This window comes from Mustela nigripes, chromosome 10 (genome assembly GCF_022355385.1).
Source record: "Mustela nigripes isolate SB6536 chromosome 10, MUSNIG.SB6536, whole genome shotgun sequence".
Classification (NCBI taxonomy): domain Eukaryota; kingdom Metazoa; phylum Chordata; class Mammalia; order Carnivora; family Mustelidae; genus Mustela; species Mustela nigripes.
Genome location: NC_081566.1, coordinates 65,693,767 through 65,709,957, shown reverse-complemented (window position 1 = coordinate 65,709,957; position 16,191 = coordinate 65,693,767). Strand labels below are relative to the sequence as shown.

Here is a 16,191-nt window from a genome sequence, read left to right as displayed (position 1 = left end):
AGCCAGAAAGCCAAGCTGGAAGGGCAGCCCCAGGGCTGGGGGCCCAGGGCTGGGCTGAGTGGTAGTATTTAATTCTGGATTTGGGGCATTTATGAAAAAGAAAACCCTTGTTTGGGAAAAGTAATGTATGAACTTTCTTTTTTCCTTTTTTTAAATAAAGATTTTATTTATTGGGGCGCCTGGGTGGCTCAGTGGATTAAAGCCTCTGCCTTCGGCTCAGGTCATGAACTCAGGGTCCTGGGATCAAGCCCCACATCAGGCTTTCTGCTCAGCGACGAGCCTGCTCCCCCTCCCCAACCTCTGCCTGCCTTTCTGCCTACTTGTGATCTCTGTCTGAAAAAAAAAAAAAAAAAATTTTAAAAAAAAAAAAAAAAAACCAACTGATTTTTGTTGGTCTTTTTTTTTTTTTTTTAAATAAAGATTTTATGGCGCTGGACTCCCTCTCAGGGCTCCGTCACCCTCACGGACGGCATCCTGCAGCAGGCTTTACCCCGCTGAGCCACCCAGGCGCCCCTGTTGGTATTTTTATATAGCAGTTAGTTCATACTCTAATAAAAGTCTAAAAAGTAGATTAATGTCTCCACCCTGGTCCTCCCAGCTCCCCTTTCGGAGATATTACACACATGTGTACACACACACACACAACACATGTGACACACACACACCTATCCCCGTTATTTTTACGCCAGAGGTAGCATACACCCTATGCCGTGCTCAGCCTTGCTCTTTTCCCTCCACAATCCCTTCTGGTCATGGGTCTGCATCAGTCCTCCCCAGCACTGACCCTCGAACCAGGCCTGCTACCATCCGTCATGGGGATGCATTATAATTTACTTGGTGAGCTCTGTGGGCAGACTCACTCTTGATTCGGCGCAGGTAAGCCTCGTGCTCTGTCTCAATCAGGGGGAAGTCCTCTCTGGATGGGCACCTAAAGGGTAAGTAAGAGTGGGGTGAGGTTGGGCGGGTCGAGGGATCAGGAATCAGCCTCCTTCCTGAACATAGTCCTTCCCTGGAAGATTCTCCAGCCCCAAGCGCTGGCTTTGCTCACACCCAAACCCCTGCTTTTCTTCACGCCCATCATCCCAATTTCCTGGTCTGTATGCCCCTCCACAGGCCACCTGCGGGGGTCGCATCGCAAGGACGGACACCACAGGGCTTGGCATGAAGCCAACTGGGCCCAAATCCTGGCCCCGCTATTTACCAGGCGGCAACCTCTACTTCACATCTTTAAAATGGGTATGATATCTTCTTCACTGTTTTTGTTGTTGTTGTTAGAACTAAAATGAAAAGTCTAGCAATGCTCCGAACACGGCAGAAGCTCGAGACATTGATCAGAAAGTATGAACTGTAATTTTCATGATGAGAAATATCAATATGCTAACAGAGGCCCCCACGGGCCTGCGTGTGGCCGGACGGGATTTGGCACGATTCTCCTAGAGTCGCCGATGTCCTGCTTCGTGTGCGTTTCTCAAAAATTGGTTCAAAAGTCTGAATCGCAGAAGTAAAACAAAAACTCACACGTTACCGAGTGGAAAAAACCCGTTTCTAATGCTAAAAGAACCGAGAAATATCCCGATTGAGTTTCTTTTTGGCATAATCTTCAAGAATCTGTTTTGAACGTTTCGCACGCAGATTACAAAGAAGCTCCATCGAGGGTCTCAAATCCCACGTGTCTCCCCCAGAAGCTGGAAGTCCGCAGCCTCAGCACATGGGACAGGTCCCTTCTTGCCTCGACTGTGTGGGGTTGGGCTCTAGTCTCAGGGATTTCGTTTCCTTTCCCATTAGTTTTTAGAAAATAAAGGTAAAATGCAACACGGTCCCAGCAACAGCCCACTGCCGCAGCCTCAGGTGCTCCTGTCCCTGTGGGTGTCCTGCCGGCCGCCAGGTGGGACACTGCGGGACTCCCACTCCCAAGAAGCGCTCGGGGGTGTCATGGCACAAGACACACTCAGTGTGACGGCACAGATGACCTTTCCAGCCCCAGGGCCTCCGTGTTCCTCCCCCTCTGAACCCTGGGTTCTCCCCCAGGGAGTGCTGTGGCAGGGCCCGAAGCGGCGGGATCCTGGAGGCCACGCACACACTCACACGCGCACGCTCTGCTGAATGACGCGGATCCAGGTGCTCCGGTCATCCCGGGACGCCGTGTGGACCTCGTACATCTCCGGGGGCGCGGCGCTGATCAGGAACATCCCTTTCTCCTGGTTGGCAATGTCCCGCACAATCAGATTCTGCAGCGATACCACGGAGGGCTTGTCCTGCGGGTCAGAAAGGAAGGACTCAGCCCGGGAACCTGACCTGGGGTCTCTGGTCTTCGGTCTTTCTGCAGTACCTGAGGGACTCCAGAGCCCCAGCTCTGGCACGGCCAGAGGGCACTTGGGAGCACCCATAACCTCTGACAGATTCACTGACATTAAGGTTTATTGGGGCGCCCGGCCAGCTCAGGCGGGGGACTGTGTGACTCTTGATCTTGGGGTTGTGGGTTCAAGCCCCACGTTGGGGGTAGAGATTACTAGAAAATAAATAAACTCAGGGGCGCCTGGGTGGCTCAGTCATTTAAGCATTTGCCTTCAGCTCAGGTCATGATCTAGGGTCCTGAGATCAAGCCCTGTATCCCGTTCCCTGCCCAGCAGGGAGTCAGCTTCTCCTCTGCCTCTGCTGCTCCCCTGCTCTTGATCTCTCTCTCCCAAATGAATAAATGAAGTCTTTAAAAATAATAATAACATAAATAAACAAATAAACTGGGGGGAAAAAAACCCAAACACCTTTAAGGTTTACTTTCCTTGTCTACGAAAAAGGGATCATGCCGGGCCTTCCCCATAGCACGTAAGTGTCCGTGCACAGTATTAGCTGTTTTTACTCCTCACGGTACTGTAGTAATAATTACAATCCTGACTGTCGGGCTCTGGGGGATTCCGGCCTGAGTAGGAAAGGAAAAAGGGCCTGTGAGCCCTGTCTGTGGCGAGAGGGGGAGGAAGAGCTCACCAGGGCGGGAAAAATGTACTTCTGGTCCTTCTCCTGCAGGAACAGCAGCACGTCCGTCATCAGCAGCATCAGGACGTCTGAAGGGAGGGCGGGCCGTGTCAGAGGCCGGGGCAGCAGCTAGCCGCCTCCTCAGGGGCCCCGACGACTCTCTTCCCGGCCTCTCCCCCCTTGGACGGCTTCGGCCTCCCTCTGCAGCTCCCGCCTGCCCGTCCCTTCCAGCTCAGGGGCGCCAGGGGGAAATGTGCCCTTCCTACGAGCTTGAAGAGCACCTCGGCTCGAGGAGCCGGGAAGGGGTCACCAGGGCATCGGAGGAAAACCGTCTTCACCCAGCCGAGGCTGGTTGGTTCACCTGGGGACTAGAGACCCCAAGCGAGTCCCCCGCCAGGCCGCGGAGGCTCTGCAAACCTCCCGAGGTGGTGTATTTTTACTCAGGAATACGACACGCACAGGTATCTTTCCGGGTGAGGGGGTGCAGAATTTTTGTGAGGGTCCAAAGCATTCCCAGAGCAGGAGGGGCTTCCCCACCTCACAGCTAACGGCAGAGCTTTCCAGCTGCGCGCCCTGAAATCCCTCGGCCCGAAGCGGATGGGGCTTCTCATGCCTCCCTCCCGCAGCAGTGACCCCAGCTCCCTGGACCCCACAGCCGCCTCCTCCGCCCTCCTCCGCCCCGCCCTCCTGCCGCGCTGATCCTGAGGCCCCCACCTCAACACTGGTGCGGGGCGGGGGGGCCACTAAAGGTCAAGTCCCTAGAACTCAGAGGTCACAGTCAAGAGAGCACATGCTCTCCCGCTGTCCTTGGAGAGCTTACTAAACTGTGGGCACACAGAGGGGAGGGCTTTTGCTAAATGCTTCAGAAATAAAGCTCTCCAGCCTTGCTATTTTTAACGCCGGGGTTTATATTCTTAGCTGCTGCGTGGGAGGGATGGGAAAGAGAGAAACAGGGAGGAAGGAAGGGACCCGTCGGCACTGCCATCCCCCAGCCCGTGGAGAGGGGATTTCACGGCAGCGGACGGGGCTCAGGCAGGCTCACACCCCAAGCCCAGGCCTGCTGCTCTCTTGGCCTTGCTCTAGGTGGGAAAGACGCGGCCAGCGGGTCTGGGGAACGAGGATGGGAAACTGTGGCCCCGGCCCCACCCCAGTCCCCTCTGCTCTGTCTGCTCCGTCCCTCCTGGACTCCTCCGGCTCAGCTTCCTGCCCGGGCTTTCCTGGCTGTCTCCCCGAGGCCCATTCTGGAGCCCTGCTAGGTGCCCCACTCTCGCCCCACCCCCATCGTGGAGATTCTCTGTCCTCGTCAAACCGGTAGCTCTCCGGGCACCCAGGGGCCCATCCTGGCAGGGAAGCCCCGTGTGGCCCACGGGTGGAAATACGGGATTTGGACTTCGCTGCCGGCCCCCAGACCGCATCTCCCCAGATGCCCCCCTGTGCAGACAAGTGGCGCAGGCTGGAGGCCCCTCCCTCCCCACACGCCACGGGGCCTCCACTCGCCACGCACTCACCTTTGAAGCGGCCGGTCGCCGTCTTCCACAGGAGGCAGCCGTCGTGGATGAGCCTGCGTCGCAGGAGCTCCTCCCGGCCGAACGGGCCCTTGCCGGGCACCGGGGCCTGCGCCCGCGGGTCCATGCGGTGGTAGATCTCCTGCAGGCGAGCCCCCTTCTCCAGCTCGTGCACATCCTGGTCCACGTTGGACAGCAGCTCCTTCACCAGCCCCAGGGCCGTGGTCAGGTCCTGGCGTTCCTCCTCGGGCCCTGCGCGGGGGGCAGCATGAGGCGCAGCCAGTTGGTGCCCCTCCCGCCCCGACCTGGGTCACCGGGAGCGCCCCGCCCTCACCGTGGGAGTGCTGCAGGATGCGGCTGATGAGCACCGGGTACTTGGTGACGCGCTGGGTCACCAGCAGGATGCACTCCTGCACCCCATGCCGCTTCAGCACCGCGGACCGCGTCACCTTCTGCAAGGGCACAGGCGGGGCTCAGGGCTGGTGCGTGCGGGGAGGGGGTCCAAGAACATGCCCTTGGAGCCCAAGCACCGGTGCCCTCCCATGGCCTTAGGTGACTGTGCCTGGGAATGGGGAGCGCACCCCCTGGGTTGAGGATGAGGACCAACCAGACCAAGGAGTGAACAGGGATTATCGCTGGCGGAGGAGGGGGTTATCACTGACACACGCCACAGGGGCTGGTGGGAACCGGCTGAGCCAGCAGCAGCGCGCCATGGCCCCCAGAATGGGCAGGCGGGGTTCGGGCCATGGGGTCGGCTGGCAGCGCCAGGTCCGCTCACCCGGATGAACTGCTGGAACCGCTTGTCGCGCGCGCACAGCTCCTTGTAGAGCTTTAAGGCCTTGGTGTGGCGGCTGCAGAACTCCGAGTAGGTCTTCCGCATCTGCTCGGCGCTGGGACCTGAGAACTAGAGGGCAGGGGCGGGGTGGGTGGGCAGGCCAGCTCAGCGGGTCCCACAAAGCCACGGCCTAGTCCCTGGCCTAGTCCCCAGCCTTGCTCCGGCCTCCTGCACACTGGCTCCCGGCAGCGGCGGCCCTGCCCACCTGGTTGATGAGCAGGTCACCCAAGCGGTGGATGACGAAGTTGCGGGTGCTGCCGGGGCACAGGGACTGGCGGCGGCGTTCCAGCAACTGGCTGAGGAAGCGCGTGTGGATGTCGCTGAGCTCGTCCACGCAGGGGAACAGCCCCTGCACCACGCCGGGCTCGAGCTGCAGCTCCTCCAGCATGCCGGCGCGGAACAGCCGTGTCATGATCTTCAGCGTCCGCACATGGTGCAGCTCCGTCTGGATGAGCTCTGCGGGGTGACGGCTCATCGGACCCCGCACCTAGGCCAGGCCGCACGGGCAGGGCCCAGGCTGGGGACCGCAGGCCTGGTGGGAGGTTTCCCAGGCCCCCTCCACGGTGACATTCCGCACTGGCATGGTATGAGTGTTCCTTTAACTACGTTTTCCCTTTAGGCCTTGCCATCTCAGGCCGTAAGCTGTTTGGGGCAAGAGCCACGGGTCCCCAGCGTGGCGCCAGGGGTGGCACCGGACGGCGGCAAAGGAGGAGAACCGGCTCGAAGGAAGGAGTAAAGATGGGGCCTGGGAGCCCCAGAGCCCCCAAAGGCAATGCGGGGCTGGAGGCAAGGGTCGGGGGGCTGTGGGCTAACAGGCCCCTGGGGGGGACCACCGGCTGGAGGAAGGTCGTGGACAAGCCCTGGTCAGCGAGAGGAGCCTGGCGGCCTGGGCTCACCGTAGATGACGTCCTGCTGCTTCATCACCTCCTTCTTCTGCTGCTGCAGAAAGCCGCTGTCCACGGCCAAGCTCCACGAGTCGGCTGCGAAGTCCCTCTCGTCCGTCTCAAAGTCACTCATCAGCTCGCTGTAGATCACCTCTGCACCTGGACGTCAGCAGGGCCCACGCTGAGCCCGACCCCCTCGCTGGGCCCCGCCCCCCGCAGGCCTTCCCCGGGCCGGCCGTCACCTTCGTCGATGAGGGACTCCACGGACAGGGTCCGGTTCCGCATGTTGAGGGAGTCCGTGGACTGGGACAGGATCCGCCGCAGCCCCAGGGGGGACTCTTCGTTGAAGTGTCTGAGGGGACAGGGTCTACGTCACCCCGACTCGGGGGACGGATGGGGAACCGGGGCTGGGGTCTGAGGGGAAGGCAGCCGGAGTCCTCCTTCCCGGTCTATGGCCCCGAGCTCAGGGCCGGGAGGGACCGCCCTTGCAGGCCTCCAGGTGCCCACTTCCACCCTCCACGCCCCCGCCCGGCTGTCCCTTCCCCAAGCAGGGGCGTACCCAGCGATGTTGGTGGTAGAGACACTCTTGGCCAGCGACAAGGAGGAGCGGCCGCGGCGGGAACCGAGCAGGGATTGCCGGAAGCTGTCCGAGGGGTAAATGGCAGAGCTCGGCCGCTCCCGGGGGGTAGCTGCAGGGGGACAGGAGCAGCCGAACGTCATCACTGCTGCTTCCCGGAATCCGGACCTCCCAGGTTCGTGGACGAGAATTGAGGCCTCCTCCGCCGCCCCATCCCCAGCCTGGCCCCCAGTCCGGGAAAGGTTGGGGGACACCTGGGCACTATTCCTAACATATGTCCTGGCTCATCTCGTCCCCGAAAGAAGCCTACAAGCACACTGAGGCTCACGAGGTCAGGGGACACGTCCAGGGGTGCTCAGCGGAGCAGGGACCGGACCCTGCTCTTTCTATGGCACCAGTTGTCTGACTGGCGCTGGGCGGCCCCCAGCAACGCTCCCGAGTGCGCGACCTGTGCTCAGACAACCAGCCAACCTGAGCCTCCCCCCACCCCGTGAGACTCCTGCCCTGCCCCTCAGCCTGAGAGGCTAGACATCCCTCCTGGGCCACCGCCCACGTCCAACCGTCCAACCGAGGGGAGGAGGGTACCGCCCGGGGAATGACTATGGGGGGCAGCAGAGCCCACAGGCTGAGAGAGGCCTGGGGTCCCATGGAGGGGGATTCTGCACGGGGTGTCCTGTGTGCCCCCACGACTCACTCTTACTGCGAAGGGAGACAGACTGCAAGGCAGTGTTGTTCTTCAACAGGGCGGCTTTCTGTTGCTGTGGGACAGAGTGAAAGAGAGACACGGGGGACAGCTGTCACCAAGGGTCACCCCCACAGGAGGTGGGGGTGGAGCTGGTGGAGGTGGGGGGCAGGAGCTGGGTGCTGGCCCCACGGGGCACAGTGATCCCGGGCATGAGGGACACCGAGCCCAGAGCCAGGGCTGCGTCCAGAGCAGCAGGCTGGCCACGCGGGGCCCAGGGCCTGGAGCGCAGGGTGCGGGCTGCCCCGCGGTGAGCACAGGGGAGGAGTGAACAGAAAGGGCGGGCACACGACCCTCTCCCCAGCCCGCGGCCCTCCAGCTCACCTTCTGTTTGACCTTGGTGCAGTTGGCGAGCGTGTCTTTACAGCGGTTGTGGATAGTCACATTGCAGGCTGGGGGGCAGGGCAGAGAGGGTGAGGGGTGGCCGAGGGGGCGCATGCCTGCATCCAGACACCTGGCTCCCTCCCCCCACTGCCCCCAGCCACACAGTTGCGGATGCCCCAGCCTTCCAGTGACCCGACACTCCCCACACCTCCTCCTCCCCCTTCCTTCCAGCAGGAAAGCAGGCGAGCGGCCCAGGTGGCCACCCCGACCCAAAGGTGACCTGCAGGGTGGCCCAGGAGGGAAGAAGGGGTTCTGGCTGCCAGAGACGAGCTCAAGGAGCACAGGGGTGGCTGAGAGTGACAGATGGGAGCGGACGCCCACGGGACAGAACCAGGCACGGAGCAGCTGGGGTGGGGGCCAGGGGCAGGGGGCGGCTTGCACCCCCAGAGCTCCCAGCACGTGGCCCATGTTTACTTGATCCTAACAACCCTTTGGGGGAGAGTCAAGGATTGTCATTTCACAGAGAGGGGCCCGCCACCCGGAGAGGTCAGAGCCCCCAGCCAGAGCTCAGGCAGCCAGTGGCACAGTCAGGACTGAAACCCCGGCCTGGTTGTGTTCTGAGGCCAGGCTGCTGCTACTGTGCTCCGCGTGTGCCCATGAACCGTGGCCAGGCCCAAGCAATTCACAGGCTGCTGGCCCTGGTGCCAGAGCGGGGACAGACCCTGTCTCGCCCACCCCCCCCGGTGCCAGGGCAGGGACAGACCCTGTCTTGCCCCCCCCCAGAGCCGGCCCCCTTCCCCATGGTTCCTCTCTGACCCCCACCTTCCCCCCACGTCCAGGCCCAGGGAACCCACGGTCACCACACTCTGTCTGCCATGGAGCAGGAGAGGAAACGTGGCTGGGCCCTGGCAGTGGGACCGCTGGCTGTCCCTGTCCCCAGCGTGCCTCTGCCCTCTCCTGCTCCCTCTGCCGTGTCCAACAACACAGGAAACTGTGGCTCCCGCAGACAATACCCAGCAGCAGGCTCACTTCCACAAATACAGGGCAAGCGGGGTGGGGTGGGGGAGGGCAGGAGGGGGCTGGGGCCGCCCCACTCCCCTAGAGCTCCCTTCTTCTACCCCAGCACCCAGTGTCTCTGGATCAAACCTCCGCTTTCCACCTGCTCTCAAAATAGCGCTTGCCGCCTGCTTCCCCGGTTCCCCTGGCAACAAGCTTCCCGATGGGGAACTCTGTCAGGTCTCGGGGGATCGGGACTGGGGGTTCCCTCCTCAACCTCCTAACTCCGAGATGGCTCTCCAGCTGCACAGGGACCGAGAGCTGGAGCCCCAGGCCTGCCATCAGCAGCTTGGAGACCCGGCAGTGCCCCGGCCAGAGGCAGCTGGGCCTTAAACTAGGGGGGAAGGAGCCTTCTGTGCAGGCATCCCGGCACCCTGGGGAAGGACGAGTGCCCCGGACTGCCTCAGATGCGGGCGAAGGTTGGGAGTTCTGACCTCTATCCCCCAACACACCCTCTCCTGCTGCTTTCCCTTTCTCACGCTCTATCCGGTCACGCTGGAAATCTGAGACACGGGCCCTGACCCTGTCCTCTACTTCAGACTGCAGGGGGGAAAAATTTCAGGCTCCACCCGGCCAAGAGAAAGGGAGGGGAAAGGGGACCCCCGAGTCCTGACCTTGTAGATCTGCCCCGGAAGACAGGCAGAAGCAGGTGCAAGACTGTGGCCAGCCACCTCCCCACCTCCCAGCCCCCACTCTGCCCAGCTCCCCACACAGCAGGACATTCCTGATCCTTCTCCAAACAGTTCCCCTAACCCTCAGCAGCTGCTCGGAGAGCCAGGGGACACCCGGGGGACGCCCAGTGGACAACAGCTGCAAGGGCGGCCCCCCAGCCTCCCCTCTCCCAACTCCCACAGCCCTGCTTGTACCCCGCGGAGGGAGGCAGGGGGGGCGAGGGGTCAGGCATGCGGCCCAGGGCCCCACTGGGGCTCCGAGAGAGTGACCCTACGGATCCAGGGCAGAAAGGACAGAGCGCAAGATGAGGGTCAGCGGGCAGAGTCAGATCCAGGCAACTTACTGGGGCAGATGAGGGCCTCCTTGGCTGTGATGCTCTTGTTACAGGCATAGCACATGGTCATGCCCGAGACCGAGATGGTGGTGAAGAGATGCCCGTTGGTGTAGCGGGCGTCCTTGGCTTCCTTCATCTTCTCCTTCTCCCGGGCCTGTGCGAGGGGCAGAGAGACAGGCAGTGAGGCTGATGGCACCAGGTGCCCAGAGACGGGCGGAGGGCAGAGACCAGGGAGCGATGCTGCAAAGACACCACTTCCCCAAGAAGGGCCCGCCGCAGGGCGCCAGAGACCGCCGACCATCTGGGAGGGCCCGGGCTGGCCCTGAGGGGCCCAGCCGCTCCTGACCTACCTGGCCCCGGCGGCTAGGCTGCCTCCTGTGGCCGCTCATGGCCCCAGCGGCTCGGAGGCCCGCGTCCTCCTGCACCTCCCCCTGTACCTCTCAGAGCGCCCCCGGCTGCTGCGGTGCGAGGCGCGCTCTCCTCCGAGCTGGGGGAGATGCGCAGAGAGCAGGGGAGAGCGGCCAAGCAGAGGGTGCCAGCTCACCAGCGCTCCCGATCTAGGGGAGTTGGCTGCTCTGATAACCATGACAACGGGGGCTGGAGCTGCGGGCTCCTCCGCCACAGCAGGGTGGGGGGGGAGGAGAGCCCCTCCAGAGCCTCTGTGGCCGTCCCCACCCCCGAGGCTGGACCCCAAACCACTAGGGCCCCCAGGCCGGAGCCTGGCTCTGGGCTCTTTGAGGAAGGAAACGCAGCCCACGGGTCTCCTTCCTTCCGGCAGGAAGTCTGACTTTTATTCCTTCTGCTCCCCTCGGAAACCCACCTCCCCCTTCTGCTCCCTCTGCTCACCAGGCTCCCACCGCAGTCCTTTCTGGCCTCTGCCCTCTGCCTGCTACACCCTTCTTCAGGCCCAGAGAGGCCGGGGTCCCCACCCCGACTGCCCCAGCAGTGGCAGGTCAAGTCATTTACCCCTTCTCTGTCCCCAAGAGGCTGTGTGGGACGCCTTTCTTCCCACCTATTATTCCGGGACCTTCCTCGGTCACCTCGGACCCCTGATGTCCCCACCCCCCAGGGCAGTGAACAGCACTGTGCTGTCAAGAACACTCCCCGCTCCCGAGACTTTTGAGCTTCCCAGGAACGGAGTGGGGTCCAGGTGGCTGACCTGAGAGCAGGCGCCCCAGGCTGGGGGACACTGGCTGGGGCCCTGCGAGAGCCCTAGGCTTGTGCCCAACTTGGCTCCCACCCCAGAGCAGTGGAGAGGCTGGCAGGGAAACACCGGGGCGGGCGAGGAGGGCTCTCTGCAGGGCTCTCTGCGCTCCGGGCAGAAAGGGGAAGTGTGCAGGAGCTGAGTCAACAGGGTAGGGGCCCGGAGGGCACTGGGCCACAGTGCCCTGAGGTCTCTGGGCCGGGGTCCCCTCTCCCCTGGCTCCATCTGCTGAGAGGCAGAGCCTGGGGGTCTGCATGTCTCTCCTCACTTGCATCACTTAGTTCTCCCCTCCTCCTCCTCTTCCTATTTCCTAGTCGCCTCCGCTCCCCTCAGCCTTCCCCTTCTCACCTCCTCCCCCAGTGGCTTCACTACAGCCCAGGTGGCCCCTCTCTCCCCCTTCCCCTCCCCCAAGACGGGTTAGGGAAGCCTGGCCTTCCAGCACCAGCCCCCAACCATGGAGGCCTCCGTCCCACTCCAGCACCTATCAGACTAGAAAATTCTCCCTCTGGCCTAACTTCCATCTGTCTTGCTCCAAATTATAGCTCCTTGGAAGATCAAATCCTCCTCTGAATGACATGGGACCTCAATGACCAGGTCCCATGGTCTCTCCTGTCTAGCACCTCCAGGCTTCTCTAGGACACAAATGACGGAGCAGTCAGTGCGTCTGCACGGAAAGCAGCGCACCCAGCCCACATGCAGGAGAACACATCTGGGTCGGGCTGACCCCCAGAAGGGGGTGCTGGGGATCGGCCCTGGCTGCCCCAGGTCCCCATTCCCACGCCCTCCGCCCTCCGGCCTCTGCCCTTGGGCCTCCTGGAGACTCACCTGGGAAAGAGGCGGGAGGAGGAGGGAGGGGACAGGGGCCAGAGCACGCAGTACCCCAGGCCCTTCCCTCCCTGGCATCGATGGCCCCAGAGGACCCTGGTGCTCTGGACCCAGCCTCCCCTGCTCCCCACACTCAGCCTCTCTCCGAGGGACCCCCAGGCACATCCCAGCTCAGCTGCTGCCCGGCCCTGGCACTGCCTAGCACTATTGTCCTGGGCAGTGCGGCTGCCCAGCACCCGGCTGGGAGGGTGGAAGGACACAGGGCTGGCCCCGGGACGGAGGGGGGCGGGCTGCTCCCGAGATGCAGTGAGTGGGCTTTGCTTGCTCTGTTTGGTTCTGTTCTACTGTCTTCCAGGCATTAAGATGGTCCCACCGGTCTCCTCTCTACCCGCCGACCCGCCGGACACAGCCCTTCAGCTCCACGCCCAGCCGTGCAGTGAGACATGGGCTATGATGGCCAAGCCCCCCTGGCCAGCCCCCGCACTCCGAGCCCCTTGCTGCCCGGCCAGCGTCCAGCCCTGGAGGCCGTGAGGAGGTCGCTCCAAGCCCCTGGCCCGCAGCCCATATGGCAGGCAGTCAATGGCGCTTGAAGGGAAGGACAGATGGGTGGGAAGACAGATGGACGAGGGACACGGGGTCCCGGCAGCACCCTCGCCCTGGGCCATTAAAACCTACCCCGTCTCCCCATCTCGCTCCTCCTCCGCTTCCTTCGAGCTTAGGCCCTGCGGGGTTTCCTCTGGAGGCCAGAAGAGGCCAACCCAAGGCTTCCCTCCATTGTCCTTCTAGACCTTGGTCACACTGGGCGGGCAGAGAAATTCGGGTGAAGGGCCGAGGGCTCTGGAGCTCCGGGACAGCGGCACTCTGCCTCCCGTGTGACAGACGTGAAGAAGGCGACGCCAGAGCTCCCGGGTGGGCAGCAGGGACACCAGAGCTCACCCTGAGGGCCCACGCCCGTCGCAGCAAGGCCCAGGCGCTCTGCGGGGCCCGCTCCTCCGCCAGGGGCGAACACACCACGGCCTCAGCTCACGGGGCTCAGAGTCACCCGTGATCCCTCTGCCCCTTCCCCAAGATGGGGAGGCCTCTGCGTTCCTGCTGGGGTGCACTGGGGCTGCACTGGGATTTGTCACCTGCGGCCCAGCCCCGACCAGCCGGGGCGCCCAGAAGGGCCCTGAGTCCTGGGGAGGAGCTCGGGGCCGGGAACTGGGGAGACAAGCGGGTCCCCGGGCTCAGGACAGCCTCAGCCGGGCTCTGCTCTGCACCGGCTTCCAGGAACAAGGCGACGGCAGCGGCCGGGGAGAAGGGGGCCCAACGGAGGCGCGAGCGCCAAAGCCAGAAACGAGAGGAAAAGCCCCGCGGAGCGCACAAAGGCGCTTCCTAAACACTCGCTGGATGAGCGAGGAGGAGCCCCAGACAACGCGGCAGGAGCGCGGCCCAAGCACCAGAGGGGGCCCCGGGCTACGGGGAGCGGAGACCCAGGCCTCCTGGCCCCCAGCCCGCCCCCTGCCCGGCCACACCTGTCGGGTCAGGAGAGAGAGGCGGAGGGGGGGGAGGCGAACAGACGGCACTTGTGCCGGCAAACAATGGCCGCCAGGCCTCCCTGCCCTCCTGGCACAGGGCAGGCGGCTGACTCGGGAGGGGGCAGCGGCCGCCCACACCGCCGCCCCCGGAGACACAAACAAACCAGAAGGGTCCGGCCAGCTCCTCCGGCCGTTCCTCTCACGGGCTCCAGGCGCCCTGACCAGTCTGCCCGCTCAGGCTCCGGCCGGCCCTCACACCGGAGACAGGAACTCAAAACGGAACTACTTCCAGAAAGCAGGAGCCCCTAAATCTGGTGACCACCGCTTGAAACAGTAACCCGGAGCGTCTGGGGACAGACAGACACAGCGCCCGACACACAGGTCCCAGGCACGCATGGGAGTCACACATTCACACCTGTCCCCTCCCCCATCCAAGGTCGGTCCCAGGGAAGCCAGGCCTGAGCTCAGGTCCCTGTCTCAGCCCTCTGCTGGGGGGTGGGGGGAGCCTTCTCCCACACAGTAACCCCCCCCACCTGCGGCACTCTGGAACTTGCCCCACCCTCGGCTCTGTCCCGAACATCATGACCTCCAGTACCTCTTCCTGTGCCCCTACAAGCTGCAACCTCCGAGGGACCCCCAATTCCTGCCAAACTTTCTGGCAAAACTGCCAGCCCCTCCCTGCTCACCCACCCCTCCCCCTGGCTCCGGCGCCTCTCCCAGCCCGGAGCCCGTCCCGCACACAAAGCCAGCCACCTCTCCTCGCTCAGAACAAAGAAAGCGCCTCTTCCTCTCTCCCACCCCACCTGCCCCGCACGCTCCAGTGCTGGGGTCCTGGAGACTCCACGGGGACCCCAGCCTCCCGGACCATCCTGGGGGCCCCTGCGCACTCCTCGACAGGAAAGGACCCTTTGTTCTGGGAGATATGAAGGTTAGGATTTGGCGGAGGAGCTGAAGAGCAGGGGGAAAGGCGCCTATGGGGTTTGGGCCCGGGAAGGTGGGGAGCAGAGCAGAGAGGATGAGGAGCGGAGAGGAAGGGGTGACAAGACGAGAAGCGTGGGGAGGGGCGCACAGTCCGCCTTGGTGAGGGTGGGGGGAGGGGGTACACTCCCGCCCAATTTCTCCTTCTCTAAGGAGGCTCCAGGGTGTCAGGCAAGGAAAGGGGCAGGGGTGTGGGCTCAGGGCTTGGTCTAACCCATCCTTCCAAATAGGTACCAGGGGAGACCATCTTCCTCAAACGATCTCATTTCCAACAGGCTCCCCTCCACTTCCCACCACAGTATAAAAAGAAAGGAGACAGCTGGTGTGCTGGGGGAGGGGGAGAGGGGATCCAGGGTTTGTTGGCCAAGCACCAACTCCCCCCCTCTGTAACCACAGCTTTCCGGAGGCGGCCCTCCCCTTCCGACCAACCCAAACCGACAGCCGCCCTCCTCCAGCCTCCTCCAGCGGTGCTTCTCCCTCAGATCCACCCACTCGGTCCCCCCAACCCCCCACTCCCCAAACCAGGGCCGGCCCCAGGACAGAAAGAGCCAAGCTTCGGGAGTCCTGGTCCCCCCATCACCAAAAAGACGAAGGCATGAGGACCCAGGTATCTGGCCCCCCAGCTCCTCCCCATGAAAAAAGACCCCAGTGTCTACCCTCAGAGCCCTTCTCCAGGTCTGCCCCCCACGGCTCCCTCTTGGCTTTCCTTTTTAGGGTGGAACCAAATTTCCGTGGCTTCAAAAAACCTCTCTGCCCCCACTGGCTCTACTCCAGGGTCTCAGCTCCAACGGCAGAAAAATAAACAGACTTTCATGGCTGGGGCCTGGCCCGGGCAGGGGTGAGAGGAGTGGAGCCTGAGCCTAACGGGAGCCCTGCGGCCACCCCCTGCTCCAGCTCACTTCCTGTCTTAGGCCCTACTCAAATCCCGGGTTGCTTTCCTGTTGGCAGAAGCTCATCCCAGCCCCTGAAAGAGAAGTTCCAGGATGGAACCCCTCCTAACTCAGCCTCAAGACAGGCAGCCAGGCTAGGAGCTAGGAGGGAGGTGTTGGGAGGGCGCTCCACCATCTTCCTGGGCTCCCAAATGCTGCCCCCTTTCCCAGAGAACAGCGCTGGTGACAAGCACAGACTGGGACCCGGGGCAGGACGCCGGGTCAGAGGGAGGCTGGAGATTAAACCAGCCATTGGCGGGGTCCTGGCCCTCCTGATAATGGGTACAGTGTGCTCCTCCGGGCAGCTGGGAGGGGCCCCGCCCGCGGCCAGCGCTCCCAGCTCTAACTTTCTCATCTCCATCTCACTTCCTGGGGTCTGGGGTGTGCAGAGGTCATGGCCTTTGAGAGAGAGCCAGGGTACACAGAAGGAATACAGGACACTTGGGGAGGAGTGCGGGCCAAGGATAACTGCAGCCCAGGCTCTGAAGTGGTGGTAGGTGAATGGGTCCCAAGAGAAGACATGAGAGGGGAGAGGAGGGTCGGAGGCAAAGTGCCGCGGGCGCGGTTTCAGGGCCGGGAGAACTGGGGCTCGGAAGCGGGCTGGCCAGACAGGGACGGGGACCTGAGACCCCCTGTTCCAGAAGCAGGTGTGCTCAGGGCCGCAAGGGCGGAGGAGAAGGGTCCCAGCGACACAAAGCCCTGTGCTCCCGGCGGCTGAGGGTGATGGCTCGGGGAGGAAGTGCGCGGTCCCTCGGCGTCCCGACCCCAGCCACCCGCCCACCCGCGGGGAGAAGTGAATCACAGCTGGAAAGTCCATTTGCGGGGGGGGGGGGGGGGGG

General features: G+C 63.1%; 1 protein-coding gene across 18 annotated transcripts in view; it reads right to left on the bottom strand.

Moving 5' to 3' along the window:
- The window catches only part of ARHGEF2 (Rho/Rac guanine nucleotide exchange factor 2), a 38,994-nt gene that overhangs the window by 4,448 nt on the left and 18,355 nt on the right, over window positions 1-16,191 (bottom strand). For 13 of the 18 annotated variants that reach the window (XM_059413700.1, XM_059413699.1, XM_059413706.1 and 10 more), the window contains 13 exons: window positions 9,909-10,053; window positions 7,838-7,905; window positions 7,466-7,529; window positions 6,754-6,883; window positions 6,437-6,546; window positions 6,207-6,353; window positions 5,516-5,766; window positions 5,254-5,379; window positions 4,810-4,927; window positions 4,479-4,727; window positions 2,983-3,059; window positions 2,086-2,255; window positions 861-928 (listed from right to left, as the gene is read on the bottom strand). In XM_059413700.1, the coding sequence (XP_059269683.1) occupies window positions 861-928; window positions 2,086-2,255; window positions 2,983-3,059; window positions 4,479-4,727; window positions 4,810-4,927; window positions 5,254-5,379; window positions 5,516-5,766; window positions 6,207-6,353; window positions 6,437-6,546; window positions 6,754-6,883; window positions 7,466-7,529; window positions 7,838-7,905; window positions 9,909-10,053 (1,723 nt within the window). Of the gene's footprint in view, window positions 1-860; window positions 929-2,085; window positions 2,256-2,982; window positions 3,060-4,478; window positions 4,728-4,809; window positions 4,928-5,253; window positions 5,380-5,515; window positions 5,767-6,206; window positions 6,354-6,436; window positions 6,547-6,753; window positions 6,884-7,465; window positions 7,530-7,837; window positions 7,906-9,908; window positions 10,054-10,249; window positions 10,357-11,928; window positions 12,068-12,603; window positions 12,845-16,191 lie in introns of those variants that run through there. The other 5 variants (XM_059413698.1, XM_059413703.1, XM_059413714.1 and 2 more) reach the window with 4 other exon arrangements.